This window comes from Barbatula barbatula (assembly GCF_947034865.1).
Source record: "Barbatula barbatula genome assembly, chromosome: 22".
In the NCBI taxonomy this organism is placed as follows: Eukaryota; Metazoa; Chordata; class Actinopteri; order Cypriniformes; family Nemacheilidae; genus Barbatula; species Barbatula barbatula.
The window spans coordinates 3,452,219-3,477,600 of record NC_136785.1 but is presented as its reverse complement, the minus strand read 5'-3'; the positions used below and the strand labels follow the sequence as shown (position 1 = coordinate 3,477,600).

Below are 25,382 nucleotides of genomic sequence, written 5' to 3'. Positions count from 1 at the left end.
AAGCTACAGAAGTTTAATACGAAGTTTTGCTGCCATCTTGTGGTTAAGTGGCGGTTAAACAAGACAAATAATTTCGTGATTTGCAAGGTTATTTAAGTTGACTTAAATCAAAACTTTGAAAAAGTTCATTTCAGAAATCAGATACAATATTGATCTAAAAATTATGGGAGAAAACTTAACTAAAGAAAAAATGTAAATGTTGCATCAAAAATAAACTGAAATGAGAGTAAAGCACTGAAATTATAATAATGAACAAAAGCTAAAATAAAACTAATATAGAAATAAATTAATATTATAAAACTACATTAAAAATTTTTGAAAATAAATAATAAAATGACAAAAGCATATACCAAAATTGCTAAAACTTTAACTTAAATTAAAATAAAAACGAAAAATTAGAAAATAAAAGCTAATTTAAAAGTATTGACAAACCTCAATACAACTAAAATCAAAACTATAACAACTCTGGTGATTTGATGAATAAATGACTAGGGCAGAAATGACAAAAATGTAAATCCTCTATATTTTAAAAATATAACTTTCTGTTAAAGTGTTTTTTTTCAGGATTTACAAATAGTTGGACACATTTGAGATATTATAAGTACTCAACTAAATAAAATATGTAACACTGGCCTAGTGGTAATTGGATATTTAACTGCAAATAAAGTTACAAACTGCACCTTTAATTTGTATAAAAATATATATATATGCTAGTTCTTATATTCTGCATTGCAGATATATTTGACTTCCACCTTATTTTATTGGAGATCAAGAATTATATATAAAAGTACAAATCAACTACATCTGACCCCACAGTGGCATCATTTAATAAAGGAAACATAACCTACTGGCCATATCCAAACTTTTATATTTTCATTTCATCTTTTCATTCGGTCAAATCAAAATATTATCTGCCAAAGTTGTTCTTGACTCAACGGAAAGTGATGTTGTGATGAAGTCTGTGTTTAAAAGGCCTACAGGGTGAACCGACCGCAGATGTTGGCAGGTTACTTCAGACAGCTTTCTTTCATGGGTCATTGTTGTACGATTCTCACAGGGATCTGTACAATTAAACCGTAAAATGTGAAGAAAGTGTTAGAATCAGATGGGTACCCGGCGATGGGAATCTTCGACTCTGTGCGGGTTAGAGGTCAGTCAAACCAAATTTGGATTTAATGTCTTCAAAAGAAAGAATCCAAATTCGAGTTACGGTTGGGACCTTAAAATAAAGCACTGATTTCAATACCAAATCACGAGGTGTTTTTTATGTGTTTATTTTCATGTTGGCGTGGACTTAAGTGTAAAACTCAAAAGAAAAATCAGTTTTGTAATGTGTACAATAACTTATTTCCCTTTTAGTTTGTTTTTCTTTTCATGTGTTCATAGAACTCGCACGCTGTGTGCATTTGACCAAAAAATGACTCGTGCACAATGCAGATTTTACAAAAATGTACATCCTTTATGTTATAAAAATAGAGATTTCATACAATGAAATAAATTCAGCCTTTTTTTCAGAGAGTATAGCGTTAAATAGCAGCCATTCTGTAATATTTACACAATTCAATCGCTCTTTATTCAGTTCTTTATTTTTAGTATTGAAATATCCTCAAATTGGCCAAACAGGATTATTTAAGGTCCGGGGTAATTTCCTCTTCCTGGTGCTCTTGGGGGAACTTTGGGGTTTGTAGTCCTCTCCGGATCCGAAATCCAGGCTGTCCTGGTTTTCTCTCCAGCTGTCTGGGGCGGGAGGAAAATCCTCTCCTGAAGATTGTAACGATCTTTCAAACACTTTATTTTGTAACTCGGCGATGTCATTACGGATGTCGGCCAACATCAGTAACAGGAAGTCAAAGGATCCAGGCGGACCCTGAAAACATCCCATCATCAAAACGTTACTTATTATACACATGTAAATTAAATATGAAATTGAATTTCAGAGGTGAGGCTGTGAGAAAAACTGTAAAGGGGTCAATACCGATAAAAATACAAACAGTATGAGAGAAAGTGACATGATAAGAGGTTCTTACTGGTGGTCCGGGAGCCCCGGGAAGCCCTCTCTCCCCCTGGAGAATCCAAACAAATATTTGTATTAGCAGGATTACAGTAAAGAAGCCATGAGAAGTCTAGTGTGACAGTTATTGCCCTCTATCTCTCAGTAACACGATCACATGCGAGCAAACAAGCCATCGCCAGCCACGTCAAACTCAGACTTCTTCGTTCAGACTCTCCCCGTCTCATATACCAGCAGATTAATCACAAGATTTAGCGAATGTGCGAAACCAAAAGACGTAAAGGGGTTTATTTAGCATCAGAGTGGATCTAAATGTTATCTTAGCGCCGTTTCTGCGCTCCATTTGGAGTTGGTCTGTAGCTCATTTGGGTTGCGGTATGGCAGTAGGTACCACACAGACAGACACTGTGAGATATTGACCCCTCTGCTGGGATTATGTAGGGTCAGGGTTTGCGCAGAGGTACAGAGCGGGACCAGATGGTTTTGATTTGAACACAAAGCAGGAGAAAAAGTCTATACAAACATGTAACAGAAGTGCACACACACAATATGTATATATGATCAACCTTAAAGCTCCGTTTGCACACGTTTAAACAAACAAACGTTGGTAAAGAGCTTTTATAGGGGTCCACCTGTGTCCTGAAACAAATTTTATACACGTACGTGCATGCATTTATAGTTACATAAGTTAAATTTCATGTGGAGAATGCGATTCATAATGCAAGTGTGTGTTACAGTGTCAGATGATAGAATAAAACGTCTTCTTCAGTATCTGTTTAAATTCAGATCGTACGAACTCTCTTTAGTCACATTTCTTCTGCTAGGAGAAAATACTGTGTATTACGTAAAACCAAAGACAAAATGAATGATTCATTCTACACTATTTAGAAATTCGCTTTCCGTCTACATGACACCTAGATGTGCGAAGGGATGTGCGATATATTATCGGCTATATCGGTATTTTCCGATAAATGGTCATTTTAAACGTTATCTAATAAAATCAGGCCGATATATTAAAGCTGATAAATATGAAATCAATTCCTCCGGTTGAATACATTTTTGGTGATTGAGGACGCTTTTCTGTGTTGCACCGAAAGAACATCTATATTTGTTTATTAAATAAACATGATAACAGAGATGTGAAAGAATATTTAACTTGAGTTCCTGTCTGGGTGCTTGATTTTCAGAAAGAAAAATAACTTGTTACCTTGTTTCTGTAGTCAATGTTTTAAAATAAAAGCACCTCTCCACTTTTTGCCTTTTGTGTAAGGCTCGGAAAATGTAAAAGAGACTGGTTGTAGGCTTTCCAAGTTAAAGAACTATCAGTTATCGTAATCAGCCATGTGCATACCTATAATCTAGATGCTTGAATAACATATCTGGTTATGAGTTATTTTCAGAAATCTAAGCTCAGTACTAAGCTCAGGAGCGCATGCTTGCAATGCCCGGGTCAAGCGATCACATCTTCGTGTACATGCGAAACATGTTATTTTCATTGAACTTTCTACGATGGACTCATAAAAACAACATGAACTTGCGAACATTAAAAACAACTGGCAAAACAGCCCGATTGGTTCTTCTACAGTCTGTCATATAGACTTTGATTTGGCAGATGATATGTTATAGTCCGACTTGTGAGTAATGTTATATTTACTACATTTAACTTCGACCTGCTGGGATTTGTATCTGAACATGACAAAGAGTTAAACAATGATACATACACCGCAGTTTACTGTTTCTGTATCGTACAGTCCTGAGATATTCTTCAGATCAAATTTGTAATATTTGAACTAATCAAATTTCCCATTTTCAAAATGTAATAATGGTGTTTTGAAATACCAAAGATTTTACTGTACCATCGATGGTGTCATATTTTATCATATTTCCACTATGACCCGAGCTTATTTCATTAGTGATACATTACGAGTGATCTTAAACATCTTTATCTTTGCTACAGTGTGATTTTAAGCAAAAAGATAGAGATAAAAACATACTGTACCTTCATGCCATCTCTCCCTGGAGCTCCAGGAGGACCCTGCAGACACACACACACACACACACACACTGATTGCACATATCAATATGTTAACGCTATAAACAAACACGCATGTACTGGGCAATTAGAATGGAAATCAACACCACATTTATTTTCCCAGATGAGAAAAATGATTTGATTTGCTGGTCTGTCAGTCTGATTAAACCAGATCATCTTAAACCAACTAAGACCAGTAAACCTGCTTATGTTAGTTTTTTTTTAATCTAAATAACAATATGAAAAGAGAAAACAGACGTTTGAAGAAGGAAGAAGGTGCAGTACAGCGTAGTGTAACATTCACACTGTTTTTGGATGATATCTATATAACTGATTCTTATAATATAACTATTCTCCTGCGTCCCTCCATCTCCTCCATAAATAATCTCTATTTTTTTTTCAATCTTAGAGCTAAGGTTATAGTTTCAATCTCATTTATCTCGTATACAATTCCTCTCCAGTTGTTATGAGTGAAAGTTTGACATTAGTTTCATTGCATTCCTGAAACACATTTCTAAAGGTGATTTTATAAAAAATTCACATTAAACGTACCATTGTCCAGAAAACCCCCCACCAAAAAGCATTTATGAAGGGAAAGTATAGCGTCAAACATGTAAAAAAAATACACAATCGTTCTTGTTTGAATGATTAACTTTATCAGTTCATCTTCCAACAAGCTTTATGAAAACAGACTATTATCTGAACAAAACCACATGCCAGCCAAAAGCCAAATTAAAAGACCCTCGGCGCGCCGTGAAAGTCACATTTAAACTGAAAGAATATTAGATTTGATGGTCCTTTTCATTCAACTCAAATATTTTCACACATCAAATCATGCTTGTCCACAGCTCGAGGGTAAATCTGATGCATTTCAACATGGAAAATATGATTCATATATCTTAAAATACACCATTGATTGTGCGTCTTTATACGGGTGATTATGGAAAGCTGGTGGGGGCCGCTGGCAACGTCAACAGCCTTTATATAACAGCTGCGAGTGAAAACACAGAATACGTGCGTTTGTAGATGAAGTGGTTGTGACAGGGGAGCCCCGCGACCACTAGCTGACACAAACAGACACACAAGTCTCCAACCTTACACACAAACACAGTCACATGCAACATCACGATGGAATATTCCTGTTCGGCATTTCCAAGCAGTGCATCCCAAACTGCATGACTTCTCATCCATCAACTAAAAAAAGCAACTGTGTACTAAACCTCAATTCATACTTTGAGCTACGACTCGAGAGCATTGAATGTCTCGTGTTTCAACATGCAGGGTTCATAAATTATTATACAACAGCAATCCGGTATTTTTCTTCATTGACGACTCGCGCTTCAGCGGCGTGCTCCGATGCGTTTAAAGCGCGAGGTCGATGCTATCTGACGAACCGCATGGGCCAAAGAAAGCAATCCTGAGCCGTAACGCTCTCTGTCTTTTCTCTGTTAGATCCATTATCATTTGTCATCTCTTTTTGCCATCCTGAGAAACGTACCGTTTGTACAGTACGTGCTTCGGCTCAAAAAAGCTAAATAATCTGAAGTGCTTAACTGTAAATCAACTGTAAAGTTTTACTAAGTAAACTATGACAGAAGATAGATGTGCCCAAACAGAAGAAAAAAACAACAAAAGAAGAAAAAAATGATGAAAGTAAATCATGTTGTGTCCTAGTTTCAAGCCCACCTGCAGGGCCGCCCTCCTTCCGGGGGTCAGAAGTCATCCAGCTGAAGAGGTCAGGAGGTTTAGGGTACACGTGCTCAAGCACTAGCCCAGACGGAGGTGACCTAGCTAGGCATATTCTGATACAGGACCCTTTTGAGACTCTTAAAACAGATCTGTTTCTGAGCCAAGTATGGAAATGTAACACGATTATATAACTCACAAAAAAATCTGCTTCAAGTTAATGTAAACAGAAAAAAGACATAAAAACCAAGCGTATCAAAACGGTGGATCTGGCCGTTAGCCCTCGTGACGTAAACGTAAATGTTTCATTTCATCTCAAGTGCTGCTGGTCCAAACACTTTGCAAAGGAGTTTAGTGGAAATGAAACCGATCGCGCACCTGCTGATCCAGTTTCACTCCTAGACGGCTGCTGAAGCTTTTAAAGCAACAGTTCACTGAAAAATAAAAACTCTTTCATTATCTAATTTCCAATTAACACAAACCCATACCTGCCATCATACCGCTGGTTTTCAAACAAAGGCGAATGGAGACTAGAAAAAGACTTTTAGTAAATAACAAATATCGATCTGTTTCACACATAAACCTTATTATATCGATATGAAAGTCAAATCTAATTCAAAATGAATCTCAAAACAAAACTAGAGTATAATTTAACTTTACTATATTCATATTTTACATTTTTGGAGGTTGGCATCTCTAGTCCCCGTTCACTTTGTATGTTTTTCATTTGTGTTAAAAAAAAGGCAGTGTCAAAACCTTTCTCTATCACCTCCATATGTGTTCAACACAAATAAGAAAACCACAGAACTTTGAAACGGCCGTTAAATGATAACAGATTTACTATTATTTTTAGATGAACTGTCCCTTTAAAAGCAAGCGTGAAGTGGAATTCCATGACTAAGAATGAACGAAACGCATGATGTCCCAATTGCGCCTGGCCATTACATTATTTACTCAGCATGCGTGACCTCAGAGTAAAACATCTCAAGTATGAGCACATCTTAAGTGCAGACGGAAAACATTTAGGGACATTTTCGCTGTCAACAACAGACCGTCGCACAGTACAGCTACAAATATTCCTGGTCGTGAACTTAGACCTGGTCTCCGGAGGCCAGATAGACATGCAGCACTGTGATGACTCGGATGGAAGGTTAACATTAGAGTCTGGTGTGATTCACAGCACTTGTAATTTGAGTGAGTGTGTGAGCGAGATGATAATTCATTATGTTTGTCGGTATGGAGAAGAATGTGCGAAAGAGTAATGAGGGTTAACCGGCCGTAACAGGAAGTGTAAAGCATGTCATCGAGGACTGCAACCGCAGGTCAATGAGGTCTGACACCTTCATACGGGGTTTGAAATGTAGCCTGATGCAGTAACAGTCACATGATACATATAAAGAATGAAGTATTAAACTGCGGAAAGTCAGGTCAAGAGTAAGTATAACTATCAGGAAACTCGATGGCATCTTAAGAATGTAAGTGCAACGTGACATGAAATCTGTACGCTGGGGGTCCTCGGTTTTCAACACACAATATGTATCTCTATAAACAACTTCATCCAGATTATCATACTATGACGGCCAATAACTCTTTATATATAAAAAGGGAAGTTTCGTAGTTTTGAATACCGAACAATTCAAGTATCAAAGAAAAGCTCTTCCTTTAATAATAGATTTTATTTCTATGCAGCATTTAAAGAAAACAGTGCCTTACTGCTTCCTGTGAACGAGCCAAAGGTGAAAGTGCAAAGGAAGAAACAATATTTACCAAATGTCATTTGGTTGTTTCATGTGTGACCAGGTCTTAACAAGGTTTCACCGGTTCACTGCACAATGACAGATCTCTGTTTTACAAGCCGATTAAAAGATAACTTAAGACCAACGCTTCACATCCTTACAACTCATATTGTCGATGTCCTTCTGAAACATTAATGTCCAAACTTGCAGTTTTTCAGGAGATGGAAAAAACCTCACTGTTTTTTTAATGATTAAATAATGCGCTGTCAACGTTGACAAGTGACAAACATAAAGGGGGACTAAAAAAAATGAATGATCAAAATCGTGAAAAATGGAGATACAAGGTTTGAGAAGGACAGCAGCGATATATGCCTTAGTAGATCGTAACAAATGTAGGACCAATTGAACATCGAGATGCCCATTTAAGGTCTAAACATGATTTGTGATCATTTCCTGTTAGTCGTGAGGCTGGAAATGATGCGTACCATTGGACCGCGTCGTCCTTGTTTGATGTGCGAGAGGTCCGGTGAAGGCCCAATGGGACCCATGTCACCCCGGGGACCAGGCAGGCCTGGTGACCCCATCTGTCCTGGAGGGCCAGGAGAACCTTTGGGTCCTGGGCTCCCTGAGGAACAGAGAAAAGTACAAATAGAGTTTTTTATCGCAGAACTGAACAGAGCAGAAAATGTTTAATCAACTACGGTACATGCAAACCAAATGTTTGCATAAACCAAGATACACATGAACAGCGCACATACATCTTTTTAATAAAAAACATATTTAACGTTTGTAAGACCACATGTAAGACCATAAAGAACACATGTTCTTTAACCTTTTTAAAGTAGCTCTTTAACTTCAATAGGAATTCAAAGTCTCACCCGAGGGCCCAGGTGGCCCCGGAGGTCCAGGTAAGAACGGGTGTGTCGTCTGCATCTTTTCATTGGTCAACTGCTTACTGACCTCTGCGTTGCTTGGCAACATGGCGATCTGAGGAAAAATGTACAAAGGATTTCTCTAGAACATTATTAGAAACGACAGGGCAGAAAAATCACACACACACTCGCTCAAACACTGCGCTAGTCAGACAGAATCAAGAGCGAAATCGACTCGATGTCATTTCCAAAGGAATAATTCCCCTAAAAACAATCCGACAGGAGCCAATGACTAAATGATCTGATAATAAAGTGAGCGTGTAACATTCAGCGTGAAATCTGATCTATAAACTGTAACATCTGCATACACGCCATCTGCAAAAACAGGAAAACCTTGAATTATTCAGGTCGGTTCGGGACAGATTGGGATCAGTACCTGTCTTTTACTAGAGTATTCACTTCAAAGATTTGAGATTTGGGGCTGAACTGGAAGTATCCATTACCTTCTAACCTCTGAGCTTTGGACAACACACATGCAAGCACACACACACTAACGCAGGCCTTTGAGGTCTCGCCACCACACGGTAGATACAGCCTCAGGCCTAGCGCATAAATCTGTGTAAGTGTCTGTATTCAGCCCATTGCATGCAATTTAAATCCCATTTGTCGTTGTTTCTGGTTTTGATTTGTGGTGGTTTCTCGGACTGCCTATATTTCAATCCCACACTACACCGAGTGCCAATGTCAACCACTTACGATGGCGCAAACTATTAACAGAATCATGTGGCGTGAAGAGCAATCCGTTTTGCACAGAAGATCTGCAGAACTACAACTCTGTGACTATGCAGAGGTAAAAACAAGTTCACGTTTATTTACTCGATTGTTAAACTGATAAAAAGTCGAAACTTCATTTTCTGAGGAAAGACACTTAACCGCGAGGGAAACATCATGCAACAACGGACATTTGTTTATCATTTATTCACTCTCGTGAAGCTCTTTCTTCTGCAGAACACAAAAGAAGATATTTTGAAGAATGTTTGCAACCAAACATCATTGGCCCCGTTATCTTTCATTGTATGGACACAAAACCATGGAGACATTCCTCAAAATATCTTCTTTTGTGCTTTACAGAAGAAACAGGTCGTATACAGGTTTTCATCAGTGAACTTTTCCTGTATCCCTGTAATAAAAAAATTCTGGTTGCTTCAGCGTTGCTATGCAGTTGCTACGATGTTTGGAGCACTTTAAGAGGGTTGTTAACATATACTAGGATGGTTGGCAGGGTGTTGCTAGATGATTGCTATGCAGTTGCTCATTGGTCACTAACATTCCCAAGGCAAAAAACAGCACTGTATAATATTCTGGTTCATCTGGCTCGTGTCCTTCCTTCAATGTTCTGAGTCTAAACCCCCTCTCCCCAACAATAGGGATGCTGGCCTCAGCAAACACGACTAATACAGCTACTCAAGCCTGTCGATATTACCCCTTCCAAAGAAAGCAACTGGGCATAAGTTACTAAAGCTCTCAGACGAAAGATCTATTTCTATCATATTTGTGCGTCATCTTCTCGTAGGCCAGCTTCACGTTCAGTCTCTTTTCATCCCCTCAATCGTTCCCTCTAAGTCTTCAGGACCACACGCGAGAGCTATATATCAAGCAGTGACCATGAGGGCGTTGAGTGGATTTGTTGACAGTCTGGCTTTGACTGCAGAACATTGACTCTGGGCCCTTACCCCGTCTAAACCGCACTACCGCGTCTGACATGATTTACTAGCCTGCAGCAAGGACAGACGTAAGTCAACCTACTAGATTGCTCAAGCTTTCGGGCTCTGTATTAATGCCTTTTTATTTAGTCAATAAAGTCGCCAACACGTCCCCGAAGGCCCGTATAACCGGAGTCGGACTTGCTTGTGAAATATTGGCAGGTAGGTTCTCGGTGGGTCGGCTCGGGTCCGCGGATGAGGATATGCATATAAAACCAAATTTGCTGCTTGTTTTAGTGAACAAGCCCTGGCAAGGTCCTACAGATGGAGAAAAGAACAGTGGGCGCTGGAACAGGTTACCTTCTGTTTGAGCTGGAGAACGGTTATCTTCATCTGATGAAAGTCCTCACATGTGGCCGAGCAAGTTCCTTCTTTCATGACGTTGTCGGACTTTTCAAACAGGGATGCTGGAAAGACACAAAAGATGTGTGGATGTTGAAATTTGTCACTTTAACCAGCTCTGTGGTTTAAACCACCACATAGTAAACCAGAAGTGTGCTAGCTGGTGCCGCTCCTGTCATACGTCTGCTGAGTTCAATCACAATCTCTTTGAGACTCCCTACAGTTTAGTTTGACTTGTAACTGATAACCTCCTCTGAACCACACGTCATAATCAGCGTTCTGGAATTCCCAGAATTCTTGTTTAGTACATCTGGATTGTGGCAACCCGGGGCGTTCTGAAAGATCGTCTTGTTTTGCGCTCACCCTGACCCGAAAGAGAGGAAACAGTGCACAGGAAACAGACAGACTGACACGCTCCACGAGAAAGGCTAAGAGATGGAGATGGATGTGAGGGGTGATTGATGCTAATGCTAACCGCTAGCTGGTGTCCAAAGTCATTAACCGTGATGGGTCACTGGACTTCCTGCAGGGAGACAGGAAGCAATGTCTTATAAAAGTGTCAAAGCAGAAGGGGATGCAGAATGGATTTTTTGTAAACAAAGAGCTTAAGAACTAAGCCATGTTTGACATAGATCGGGGCTGAAACTCTTCTGAAGAGAACAAAGTTTCATGCTTACTCGAGTTAACTATACGTCAAAATTCCTCAAAGTGGCACCCGCCAACTTATTTACACAACAAAATCTAACATAATATTTATATATTTATCTTTTATTATAACTAAAGTTAATTGAGGACCCAACAGATTTAACTCCGCAGACTACGCATGACTATATTTGGCTCTCTATCTCCATCTCTGTTTGAATCATGACGTTGCAGGTTACATAAAATGATATCGACCACACATTTCCTGATGTTTTATGCACTTAGTTTTCACCATAACGGTTTGCAGCTTTGACTACATCATTCTACTTCACATCGTTTTTGCACCATCTTCGTTTGTCTCCGCATGGAGACCACATATGCTACGTATACGGACAGCGAGTTTTGAGGATGCATTTGGCAGATTCATGACCTGGACCATTTCATAATTCTTTCTACACCTGTGTGACAGAAGGAGGGTTGTGAATGGTCAGGCCCAGACAGGAAAAGAATATCTATGGTTGTTTGCGCTCTTTTTCAAACCGCAGCGATTCGCCTTTCTATGCTCCATTGTTATTGTTTGTCAGAAAAGCATCGGGTGAATCAAAGCAGAACTGCGAGTTCTGGAACATCAGCTACTAACAGGAAAATGCTTTTATTATGGTCTGTAATGGAAGGGCAGAGATTACCAGGTGTTTTGAACGGAAGATGCCTTGATGTTTCTCGAACTTTGATTTTCCATCTTTTTTGCCTCCATTCAGGAATCTTATACAGCCCCCTTCAGTATACGAAGCAAATCCCTGAGGATCTGTGGAAAATTCCTGAATTTTTGTTTTTCCTCATGGAAAAAACATGGCAAGCGATGGACTGCCCACTAATTCAGAGGCCTGTGTTCCCTGAAGTCTATTTTCCATTCATTTCTTCACTGGCATGTTCTATAAAGAGTTTCGCGTCTTGAGCTACAGTATCAAACTGGGAAGTAACAAAGGAAAGAGTAAAATAAAATGAAGGTCTTCGTTCTTTTAACGAAAGGGAAATGTTCAGGACAAAACTTAAAGACAACTTGGTGTAATTACACGCGCTTTACTTGATAGTTGAAATGAAATTTGATTTGATCAAAATAGAGATAAAATCAAACTGACGTCAGAGTTCATTAACAGGATCCCAAAAAGTTTGAGAAACCCTGATCTACAGTAGACAAGATGAAATACTAACTAACATACAGTATACACTCACCTCTCTCGCCCCTGGTGCATGATTTCCCATCATCCTCCAGGTAAAAGCCTCGCTGGCATTCACAGCGGTAGCTGCCGGGTGTGTTCACGCAGATCTGCGAGCACACCGTCTCGTTATAGTTGGCACATTCATCAATGTCTGACAAGAGAGAGCGAAAAGTGAGAAAGTGTGAGAGACGGAAAGTTGGCAAAGAGCCGGGATGTTATATTCGCTCCTCAGGCGCTTCAGTGAGATCAGCCAGAGAAACACAATCTGACTGAAGTCACATCAACCTTTAACACATCAGCAGTTTGACGTCTGGGAGGTCAGAATCTTTATGAAACACTCTTTCTGATGTTAGAGATGTTGAGAAATCAAACACAGAGATTTTAAAACAACCTTTAGAGGGCGCTAATGTTTCCATTTATTTTATAACATTTCTATAAAAGTCTATCTGTAACACTTTACAATAATGTGCTATTTGTTTACAATTAGTTAATGCATTAGGCTAACATGAAGTAACAATGAACAATACTTCTACGTTAATATTAATATTAATTCCAGCATTTACAAATACATTATTAAAAGCAAACGTTGTAACTGTTAACAGTAGTTAATGCACTATGAACTAACATGAATAACTGTATTGACATGATCTATCATTACCAAGGATTAATAAATGCTGAAGAACGATATTGTTCATTGTTACCTGATGTTGGTTAATGCTAATAGCACCTGATGTTAACTAATAGCACCAGGGCTGGACTGAGACAAAAAAAGGGCCCTGGCATTTTACATTTTTACCACCACAATGGGTCGGACACAACCAACCAGTACACCATCCTTGCGGTCCCTGTAGATATGCATATCTACTGTTCCATTCCCCCAAAAACCTACAAAGCTGAGAACTAAGTGCCATGGACCAGTGTATCAGTGCAAGTGGACCAGTGTACTCACTCTCTCTTGACTGACTCCCTGGTGATAGACCTATACCTACTTGTGGTGTGATTCGCGCAAATTGAGCGTTAGTAAGGGAAGCCAAACAATCCAATAGTGGGATGAGACAGCGGGGTATTACAGAGCTCGCGCCACGCTGACATGTCATCTGCGCGATTCAATTTCCTATCGCCAACCGATGGGCAGCGTGGCACCAACCAATCCGCTGCACTGACCACTTAAAACATATACAATGTTCATTTGGCGCCACTCATTTACATTTTACCCATAAACCTCTGCTATTATTAACATAAATAGTTGAGGGAAAATGCCCGGTATGCCAGATTACCAGTCCAGCACTGAATAGCACCTTATTGTAAAGTGTTACCAGTATATCTTTTTCATCCTTTTTGGGATAACATTTATTTTTAATGTTATTTTAAGTATCTTTTATTGTGATTTAGTACATTCTCTTTTAAAAATCGTTCTTTCATTTTGTATCTTTTTTCTGTTTGTAAATAGTTTATATGCGAATCATTTTGTGTATTAAATCTGCATAAACTTGTATTGCCTTAGTGTTGCAACATTATACAAAATTATGCATTCTTTTTGTAAATTAATAAAAATGTAAACTGTGCAAAATATTTTAGTAGAAACAATAACTGTAATATCTTTAATCTGGAAAATTAGGAATACCATTTGTGAGGAGAATGACATCATGAATTAACATTGAAATGTAATGTTAACGTAGAGCAACGTCTTACCCAAGCAGTATGGTTTTTCACGGTTTCTATGTCGTTCCCTGTCATAACGGTAACCGGTATAACAGGTGCACACCACACGACCGAAGTGATCCGTACACTGTTGTTCGCAAGGAGCCCCGGCACACACGTCGTAGTCTGCAAACACAAACAAACAAGCATACAAACAAACACACACACAGAATGAAACCAAAAATCACAGAATTAGGAATAAATTATAACACACATTTAAGCAATAATCTCTACAAATCTCTCAATCAGTCATCTCTCCGTTCCTCCTCTCATCAAAAAACATCATACGCACATGTATAATTGCAAACATCGTTCCTCATCATTTTATCATAACGCTGACAGAAGACAGCAGTCTGGGAAACAGACGTTGCAATTTCAAGCCCAAGAATGTCTCGCATCTTATTCCCAAAGTACTATCGAAAGAGCCAAACCATCCCCGGCACAGTATGCACATCGAGAAATATGTGTCTGTTGTCGAACGGTTCTTTAGAAGCCGTTATGCGTTTCTCATCAGCGGCGAGGGAGCAGGTGAGGACAGCACAGAACATAAACCGCATGGAAACAAAATAAAGATAAAAAAACAAGCCTTCGACCGTCTCTCACAGGACTTTTCCAGAAAACACTACACTGAATGTTGCAGAACCAGGCAGGGTGACCTCCAGAACGTAAACCATATAATTGCCCGTTTTTATTTGACGGTTACGAGAAAAAACTTGTTAGTGGTTTGAACTCTAGTATATTACTTTTTTCATAAGCTAATAATAATAACAAGCAAACCTGTTCCCACTATAAAAACACAGACAGGGTAATCAAGCAATTGTTACTTGTGAGAAAACGCTGCCAAGCTTTTTAAGGTGTGCGGGGAAAGGTTAAAAAACATTGAAAAGGCACTATGTGAGCGCTTTCCAAACGGAATGATTCGCTTTAAAACTCTAATGGTTGGCAAGGGAAAACTTTGAAAATAAATTTCAGGGAAAGTTAAACCCAGGAGTCCCAAACTGAGAGAGAGGGAGAGAGAAAGAGAGAGATCTTACCTTCTGGTATACACTGTCCGAGCACAAACTTAAAACCCTCACAGCACTTCTTTCTGAAAGACAGAAATAAAAACATTTGTACCTTTTTTATAGGAAAAAACTGCTAGTGTTATTGCAGTTTCAAGGTCACTGCTATGTGGTCGCAAAAATGTGTGGAGTACTTTTAATTGGACATTTGTAATTGCATACTTAACCACAAAAACTTTCCATTGCACAAATGTGACCCTGGACAACAAAACCGGTCTTAAGGATAAATGTTTTGTAAATGAGATTTTTACATAATCAGAAAGCTGAATAAATAGAAAAAAGCTTTCTATTGACATATTGTTTGTTATGATAGGACAATATTTGGCCGAGCTGTAACTCTCTCAACTCTGGAATCTGCGGATGCAAAAAATCTAAACATTGAGAAAATCGCATCCATCAGAGGCGCTGTAGCAGGCTGCTGTTAAGAAGATACAGATTTGTTTTAACGCTCTCCTTTGGTTTACCGCTGTAATGACGTTGTGGAGAGTAGATGAACCCGAAAGCTGAAATTCTAAGCTTTACATAGACACCAAACTTGAGGTGGTAATTCTTAAAAAGTGGACAGCGAGTGACGTTTGTAGGCGTGTTTCCGACTTTTTTTGTTAGCGATTTTGCTCCATCCGCTCTCAAAAATAAAGTTTTGATATATTTACGATGGGAAATTTACAAAATATCTTCATGGAACATAATCTTTACTTAATATCCTAATGATTTTGGCATAAAATAAAAATCTATCACGATCGATCGATACTTTTGAAAAAGAGCCGCAAAACACAGGTGGATGACATAAAAGAACAATAAGTTCAATGAATTTATTAAATAATAAAAAACACAACAAATTCACAATTAAAGTTCAAATGAATGTGAAATGAGCATGGACATTGAAAGATGTTATAGTGTTTACTGTTTACTATCCAGCTACAACTAAATGCTCACCATAGCTGTATTAAATACCTTAAATAATATATCAACAGATTAAGTCCATGTACAGAGAGCCTTATTACAACATTATTTTAAAATCAGACAGTATAAGTATGAATAAGTATGATGATATGCCTATTCAGTTCAGACTGACGGATGCTAAAAGGTTTTTGCACTTTCATTGCTTGGTCTCACTTGTCTGTCTTGTCAAATGCGTTACTGTGTTAAGAATGAGCTCCACTGCACACAGCACGCGCTTTATTGATCTTAAACACACGTTTTATTGCGATCGCTTGCATTACAGACAAGTCATGTGCGTTTCGATTTAAGGTTATTTTCACTTGAAAACTTGCCTTATGCAGTGGTTGAAGTTAAAGACGGCGCCAGGTGATGAATGCTGATAGAGGGATGGAGAGAGAGTGCGCATAAAAACTGTCTTCCAGTATGATGAATCCACGGGTCACGCGCTTTTCTATCCGTGGGGTGAGCGCGATCCACGCGGATCACGGATCCTTCGAGATCCATTTAACCATTATGTACGATGTGTTGGATTTGCATTATCTGAGCTTTCCGACTTTCGTTCACATGAATGAGGTTAAATGTTGACGGTTCAGTCAGCATTTAAGTGGCACCGAAATGAGGCTCTGAAATCTGCGTTTTGATTCGGTCCAGTTACGTACCGGATATATAGGTACCCAACCCTAGTCACAAATGAGGTTTGCATCCAAGTTTAATACTTAAAGGTGTTTGGTCAGACTACAAACCAAATATGAGCAATAGTAGTATTTATTAGTGTATAAGCCAAGTATAAGTCTGAAGAAACACAGCATGTGGTTGTAATTTACTTCACACACATTATTAATATGTATAAGTGTCTCCTCTGTTTTGCATTGTCCTGACATTTAATGGGATATCCAGTTCACAAAATGAGACAGATAGAAGAGCCAGAACAGCAAAAAAGATCCATAAACATTTTTCCTCTACAGTGATGGACTGCTTACCTCCAAGGTAACGCATTTAAAAAACAATAATACATCTGTGCCAAACCCTTCCTCTTGTCTGGATATCCATTGTGGAGCGGTTTTACTTTTGGCACCGCGAGGGAAGCCTCAACACAAATGACTCATTTCAACACTATGCTACAACGATTCCCGAATGTTTCCCAAGAATCCCAAACGAACACAAAAAACACAAACGGGGGAAAATTGATGTAAAACAACATTTCCAAATGTATTACTCATCAATTCTAGGGACGTATAGTGTGTAGAGTGGCTCTGTTGGTATAATCTGGAAGCGACTTGATAAACAGATTTTAATGGGGTATTTTAAAAGAATATCACTGTGATAAACTTTTAAATGCGTCATAGTTAGAGCATTAAGATAATAAACAGCTAATATATTTCCAGACGAACACTTTTACAGCCAAAGACGAGGGCAAGATCAAGAATAAGGCACGTCTGAGTTTTAATCATGAAGCTGGTCAGGTGGTCCCGCTGGTCCAATTCACACAGTGAAAGGCTTTACTGGTTTGTTTGATGTTTTAGATGAAAATATTGGGAAGTCTCTCTCACACTCATACACGCTCAAAACAAAACACTATTCCCAATATCATAAGGCACAAAATAATAATAATAATAATAACAACCAGACCAGGACAGAGAGTATGTAATGCAATATAGACAAGATTACATTTACACAAATTACTGCCTATTAAAAAATATTAGTTTTCAGAACAATCTGTGGCAGCTTTCAAGATTTGCCATTTTTCCACATCCTGGGCCGTATGTTGCCCAGAACAAATGACTGTCTATGAACCTCCATAAAAAACTCCATTATTTTCCCACACCGTTAACAACAACCTGTAATATTCACACAACGGAGACCTCGACTGGATTTGTTTGCTGCTCGCTATATTTATAACCATTCCAAACAGGTTTTATAGTGTGAACCGTTTTGAGTTCATTAGATGCCAAAAGACCATTTTAAATGTCTTTAAATGTCAGGAAAACGGCTTTTATGTTCCATGGGTTAGACTTGCTTCAGTAAGTCCAGAAGGCTGAACAGAAGATACAGAGAAAATATTGAACAGGACGCTTTATACTTTGTTTTATACTTTATGGGGCGGTTTCCCGTCTTACGAGTAGTCTCAGACTAACTTAAAGAGTAACTATTACAATGTCCTTAAAATTTCATCTCGTGCGGTTGCTGTGTGTTAATGTAAGCAGTCTGCCAAGTTGTAAAGCCAAAAGTGAACAAATAAAGTTATTGCCTTGGGATTCAGGACTCGACTGAATCATCCGAACGAGTCGTTTGTCGTTCTAATTTCAGATTTGCGTCACTCCGTGTAATGCCCGCCGTTGTTCAGTTTTGCAACGCTGTGTGCGATAGACCAATCACCGCAGACTAGACCATCTGACCAATCAAATCAGATTTGGCTGACAGAAAGGAGGGGATTAGACCGATGAATGGCCGAACTAATCATTTGAGACTCAGTCAAGAAGTAAGGTAATAATAACTGCATATTATTAGAAAACGAAACTGTTTTTACACCTTTTACGTATGTAAACTTGTTCACTGTCATCTTAAAATAGATCAGTGTGATTGTTTTTTCTCGAGATGCACACCAGTATTTATTTGTGAGGTATGTTTTTTATGTACTTAAATACTCCAATTTAATAAAGGCCTAGTCCTGGTTTAAATTAATGCCTTTCCGGGAAACCGAAGATCCCTCTTCTGAACCAGTCAAACTCTAAAACTGACTCCACGTATGCACTATAACTCACATTTAATGTGAAAGATGGTGAAAAATGGCACAGAGGGAGAGAGTCCAGAGGGAAGGAGTGTTGAGAAGTAAAAGAGGAGGATAGAAAAGAACAGAAGAAGCCAAAATCTCTTGATGTGGAAGGTGATGACGGGATGTGAGCAGGAGGTGAATTTCACACTTCTAGGCATGTTTGTGGTCATGTGCACACAGTGGCTTACAGTGTCAGATTCACTCAAAATCAATTTGTAAACACAAATGTATAATTATACACAAATCTGTTAAATATGTCACCTGTTTCTCAATGAGTGCAAATGGAAACAAAATGGAGACAGACAAACGCTGAGTTTTTCTGGTATTCTGACTGCAAATTAATCCCGAACCCTTACAAACTCACAAACTATCTTGACAAACAAGCAAAGCACCAAATACAACTCAATGAGGACACGCACAGAGAGAACAGTCAGAACTGACCCTGGACCTGTGTCTGCCGGGCTACGCTTTCCAACAATATTTTTAGGGCTCTATTTATTGATTCTCCGAGCTGTTTCCATCCATCTGGTGCCTTCAAATTGGTTACAGTTTAAGGGTTTGGCAATTCATTTACGATCTTAAATGTCATGATGATATATTGATGATCTCATCATACAGACAATAACTAATAAAATAAATATTGTACAACTGAAGTCTTTTAATGTGAATTGTGTCATTTCTGCATTCAGCAGACAATCGAAAGTCTGTTTGTTTAAATGTCCCGAAGGGGATGGACATAACAGCACTGGCTCAACCAACAACAGATGGAAAGAGCATCTAAAACCAGTTTGAAAACAACCATTATAGGTGCATTTGTGTTTGGTGGTGCAGAAACATCACGCTTCACTTTAAAAAAAATGCAGGATGGGAGTGGCAGTCAGTTGGACATCACTGCCTCCAAAATATAATTTCACAAAATAAATTCAAAGTTGTTTCCTGCATCTTCATTATATATGCATATCCACATTGACCCTTTGCCTATTATAAATGTATTGGACGTTACAAAAAAATTTGCATTATATAAATATTTAGTACCTTAGCTCTTGTGCAAGACATCAGGACTGCAGCAGAATATTTACAAGTCTCTGTATCATTAATGTGAATAATCACCCGGCATAATAACATCCATCAGAACAAACTCCAGCTGGACCAAATCCCATTATGTTCTAAACAGAGGCAGAAATGTTTAAACATAAAATCAAACTACAATGTAAACATCACACGATCCAAAACTACGTAAATATACGAAACTTCACAAAAGTTCTGATACCACAGATGTTCGTTTGGACGCTATACACTACGACTACTTGGTGCGTATTATTCATGTGACACATCGCTTGGAAAACATATAAACATTAAACCAAACACCTGTCTGTGTGGCTAAACAATTAGCTGTATATGTAGACAGCCAAGTAACAAGAACATAAGGTCAATGACAGCAGCATTTAACAGCATGGCAGATATTGATGTAAAACCACTGAATCACTCCCTATATTAACAATGTTTATCAGTTGACAGGCTGATGGAGGCCAGACCTCTAAAAGACACTTTACTATTGTCTTCCCAAAAGCTCATAGACATATTAGTTAAACGTGTAGTTGACAAATAAACAGTAGCGTGTGTCCTATGGTGTAACAGCAAACATTCAGAAAACAAAAAAATAATACATTATTTTATATTATTTATATTTATATATACAACATAAAATAGCAACGTTTTTACCGTCACACCACAGAACACATGAATGGTTTCTTCGTCAACTACCTGTCACGAAATGGTTTTGACAGAACCCAGATGCAGGCAGACGAGGGGTTAAATATAAATGTTTATTAAATCAAACACCCGCAATGGGGAAAAACAAGAACAAAAACACACTAGAAAACAAACACTAGAAACAAAACACTTCACAAAACCGAAACAGGAAACAGGGTAGTCCAACACGACAAGAAACTGTGATACTACCGTGAGACAATAGCCATAAGACAAAAGATAAAGACAATGCACCAACACTGAACAGAGAGCAACTGAGACCATATAAAGGGAGACACTAACGAGGAGTGATTACATGGGGAGAGTGGTGACAGCTGATGGGAATGAAACCCTAACGAGGTGAATTACAAAACAGACGATGGGAATGAAACCCTAACAGGAGATAGGAGGGTGGGGCTTAGAGACATAACAGGAAGACACGTGGCATTAAGTAACAACATAAAGCCACATGTCTCCACACATAACACTACAGAAACACGAAAGACGTGGCAATGTCATGACTCTGCCCAGGGAGCTAGAAAGCTCGAGACAGGAAGGACAGAGTCCTAACATTACCCCCGCCCCCAGAAACGCCCCATGGCGTCTCAAGGGAGAAACTTCAGCGGGCCAAAACACCAAAGCACAAAGACAAACACCACAAGCACAACACAGAACAAACTAAGGGGAACATAATGGAGGCTATGAAGGGGTTCGGGTGGGTCAACAAAAACAACAAACATGGGAGGGGGGGTGGGGGAATGGGAGGCCAAACCTTGGGGACACCAGAAAAGGGTGGGACAGGTTGAGGAGACTTGAAGCAACCGGACGAGACCGGCGGGGACTTGAAGCAACCGGACGAGACCGGCGGGGACTTGAAGCAACCGGACGAGACCGGCGGGGACTTGAAGCAACCGGACGAGACCGGCGGGGACTTGAAGCAACCGGACGAGACCGGCGGGGACTTGAAGCAACCGGACGAGACCGGCGGGGACTTGAAGCAACCGGACGAGACCGGCGGGGACTTGAAGCAACCGGACGAGACCGGCGGGGACTTGAAGCAACCGGACGAGACCGGCGGGGACTTGAAGCAACCGGACGAGACCGGCGGGGACTTGAAGCAACCGGACGAGACCGGCGGGGACTTGAAGGGGCTAGGGAGAGGTGTGTGTCCAAGGGGGAAAAAAGCTTGAGGTGATGCCGGCCGGAGAACTGGCTGAGGCACCGGCTGGAAGGCCGGCTGAGGCACCGGCTGGAAGGCCGCCTGCAGAAGGGCAGGTCCGGCCGCCTGCGGAGGGGCAGGTCCGGCCGCCTGCCGAAGGGCAGGTCCTGATGCTTGCGGAAAGGCAGGTCCTGATGCCTGCGGAAAGGCAGGTCCTGAAGCCTGCGGAAAGGCAGGTCCTGACGCCTGCGGAAAGGCAGGTCCTGACGCCTGCGGAAAGGCAGGTCCTGACGCCTGCGGAAAGGCAGGTCCTGACGCCTGCGGAAAGGCAGGTCCTGACGCCTGCGGAAAGGCAGGTCCTGACGCCTGCGGAAAGGCCGGTCCTGACGCCTGCGGAAAGGCCGGTCCTGACGCCTGCGGAAAGGCCGGTCCTGACGCCTGCGGAAAGGCCGGTCCTGACGCCTGCGGAAAGGCCGGTCCTGACGCCTGCGGAGAGGCAGGTCCTGACGCCTGCGGAGAGGCAGGTCCTGACGCCTGCGGAGAGGCAGGTCCTGATGCCTGCGGAGAGGCAGGTCCTGATGCCTGCGGAGAGGCAGGTCCTGACGCCTGCGGAGAGGCAGGTCTGGAAACCTGCGGAGAGGCAGGTCTGGACGCCTGCTGGATCGCTGGCTGTGAACCCGGCTGGAGAACCGGCAGGAGCGCCGGCTGGGCTGGGTTACGTGCCCCCCTCCGTTGCCTCTTCCTCTTCTGCCGAGCCAATCTCCTGGTAGTCGGCTGGAGGAAGGAGGTGAAGGACGGGGCTGGCTCCGCGTTGGAGGCCTCCGAAGAGGACCCCCAGGACTCTCTCCTTCCACGCTTGCCCTGAAGACTGGTAGGTGGTGAAGAGGTTGCAGGGTCCGAGGCTGATGGTGCGGTGGTGGTCACCACCCCAAGCTCCAGGGTATGATCCTCTGGGATGGGGCCCAACGGAGAAGACAACCTCGGACAGACGGAGACACTGGGCTCCGGTCGGCTCATGGCGAACTGGAGCACACCCTCGAAGCCAAGCGGTCTCAGCCTCCTCATCTCCGCAGGCGATAGGGGGTCCCTCAGTCCGCTGTTGAATGCCGCCGTCACCTCTTCCTCCCCGAAGAGCTCCTCCACTGCGGCTTCCAGGAACCTGTCCAGGTACTCGTCCCGGTCCAAGTTCCCCTGGCGAATGCTGGAGAGGGGACCAGGCTGGTGAGGCCTTGCAGGGAAAATCGCCGCCTGCTGGGTTCTTATGGGTTGGTGCATTCTGTCACGAAATGGTTTTGACAGAACCCAGATGCAGGCAGACGAGGGGTTAAATATAAATGTTTATTAAATCAAACACCCGCAATGGGGAAAAACAAGAACAAAAACACACTAGAAAACAAACACTAGAAACAAAACACTTCACAAAACCGAAACAGGAAACAGGGTAGTCCAACACGACAAGAAACTGTGATACTACCGTGAGACAATAGCCATAAGACAAAAGATAAAGACAATGCACCAACACTGAACAGAGAGCAACTGAGACCATATAAAGGGAGACACTAACGAGGAGTGATTACATGGGGAGAGTGGTGACAGCTGATGGGAATGAAACCCTAACGAGGTGAATTACAAAACAGACGATGGGAATGAAACCCTAACAGGAGATAGGAGGGTGGGGCTTAGAGACATAACAGGAAGACACGTGGCATTAAGTAACAACATAAAGCCACATGTCTCCACACATAACACTACAGAAACACGAAAGACGTGGCAATGTCATGACTCTGCCCAGGGAGCTAGAAAGCTCGAGACAGGAAGGACAGAGTCCTAACACTACCTGTACACGTTCATAACATTATGCTTCTGCACATGAAAGAAGCTTGAAACCGGTTATTAAAGTGTTTAAATATGTGCTAGATTCTTATATTTCTAAAAGACATAGTTGTCATCTTTTACATGCGCAAACTACCAACATTGCTGGGTTGTTGTGGGTTCATGGCCCAAATCATAAGAGTTTGGCCATAAATCTGAAGATCTTTTGCTTTGTTCAGAGACTACAGTAGTTTTCCTTGTTTGGTTGATTTACAAGGCAACATTTCAAAGAATGCTGACATTTGTTTATATACAGTAAGTCACACAAAGGTAAATTGTGGACCTGGTTAGGATCAGGTGTATCGAGATGTATGGTCAACAGCTTTGAGGCTTTGTTGTATAGCTGTCTTTATATCTGTCAATTTAAAGGAACAGTTCGCCCAAAAATGCAAACGGTCTTCATTTACTCACCCTCGAGTTCTTCCAAATCTTTATACATTTCTTTGTTCTGATGAACACAGAGAAATATATTTGGAAGAGTTCTTGCAACCATTGACCACCATAGTAGGAAAGACTACTATATAAATGTCTTTATACAGCCTTTCCAAAGACCTTTAAGTAAATCTAAACAAAATTTCTAGAATATTTTACATTCACACTTTTAAGAAGGACAACCAATAACATTTGTACAAACTTTGCACCGTTCTTTATTTGCTATCTTGATAGCAAGTAGTATAGCAGCTAGAAAATGCGCAAAATCCAGATGTTTTAATTTAGTAGATTATTAAAATAGAAAAAACTAATGAAGAAATAAAACACGTTGCAATAGCAGACCACAGCATCATTTACTGTTTAACATCCTCTCAGGGCCAGATCACAAAGATAAGATCAAATTGAAAAGTAGTGGGGTATCGCAGTGTGGTCTGATTATTCTGATATGGTCTGCATGTGTCAGGGGACAATTCCAGATGTGAACACGACCTCAGGAGGCTTAAAACTGGATGAAAAGGATTAGTTCAGGTTGATTCACCCAGAAAGATTTCTAACTTATTCCATGTTATATAAGGAGGAGAGAGAAAAAGAGAGGGAGGCAGAGAGAGAGAGAGAGAGAGAGAAAGGTTCAATATAAATCTTTCTGGTGATGTCACAGGTGCATTTAATCACAGGTGAAACAGAAAAGCTGACTTATTCTAGCAAGTCAGGTAGTCCTGAAACATGTTAGACAGCCCAAAACTGACCCGAGAATGTTTTGCTTCGATTCATTAGAGACGTAGACACTTCTGGTAAACAAAAGACGCAAAGCACGGGAACTCAATGAATGAGCGGTGACATTCCAAGACCATTAGCAAACAAAAACAGGTGCATTTACCATGAGTCTCATTTGGTTTTACACAGACACACACATAGTTCTTTCTTCTTCAGAGCCATTAAGACCGTCAGATGTTATTAGCGGCTTCGGTAGCACCTGTGCTTTCATAATGTTCTGTTTATTTGATTTCCCAGGCTGATGGAGATCTGGTTACCAGGAGAAAATCAGGTCCGGATTAGTGTGACCTCAACCCCACATGCTGGGCTCTTGGATCTCTAATTACCTTAAAAACAAACCGAGTAAAGGCCTGAAGTAAACACACACACAGACACCACAAAACAATATAATGACTTTATACCAGACACACTGAGAAACATACCATGTGATTCTGCGTTCATCAACATTATCTTCAATTCAAATTGAATTTAAGGTGCAAACTGTGAAGGTGGGGTCTCACCACAATGGGGTATATGCACACAAGGCGATGACGTACTTCCGCTTAAATCTCTCCGCCAGCTAAACCACGATCCCCTCTCATAGAGCTGAGGTCATTTTTCACCAATTGATAATGA

At 40.6% G+C, this 25,382-nt stretch overlaps 1 protein-coding gene across 2 annotated transcripts in view; it reads right to left on the bottom strand.

Annotated features, from left to right (window-relative positions):
• Nucleotides 1-1,434: 1,434 nt before the first annotated feature.
• Nucleotides 1,435-25,382, bottom strand: part of ccbe1 (collagen and calcium binding EGF domains 1) — a 43,933-nt gene continuing 19,985 nt past the window's right edge. For both annotated transcript variants that reach the window (XM_079487453.1, XM_079487454.1), the window contains 9 exons: nucleotides 15,040-15,092; nucleotides 13,997-14,131; nucleotides 12,318-12,455; nucleotides 10,401-10,507; nucleotides 8,344-8,452; nucleotides 7,951-8,090; nucleotides 4,011-4,046; nucleotides 2,028-2,063; nucleotides 1,435-1,867 (listed from right to left, as the gene is read on the bottom strand). In XM_079487453.1, coding sequence (XP_079343579.1) covers nucleotides 1,607-1,867; nucleotides 2,028-2,063; nucleotides 4,011-4,046; nucleotides 7,951-8,090; nucleotides 8,344-8,452; nucleotides 10,401-10,507; nucleotides 12,318-12,455; nucleotides 13,997-14,131; nucleotides 15,040-15,092 — 1,015 coding nt within the window. In that variant the 3' untranslated portion in view covers nucleotides 1,435-1,606. The remainder of the gene's footprint in view (nucleotides 1,868-2,027; nucleotides 2,064-4,010; nucleotides 4,047-7,950; nucleotides 8,091-8,343; nucleotides 8,453-10,400; nucleotides 10,508-12,317; nucleotides 12,456-13,996; nucleotides 14,132-15,039; nucleotides 15,093-25,382) is intronic.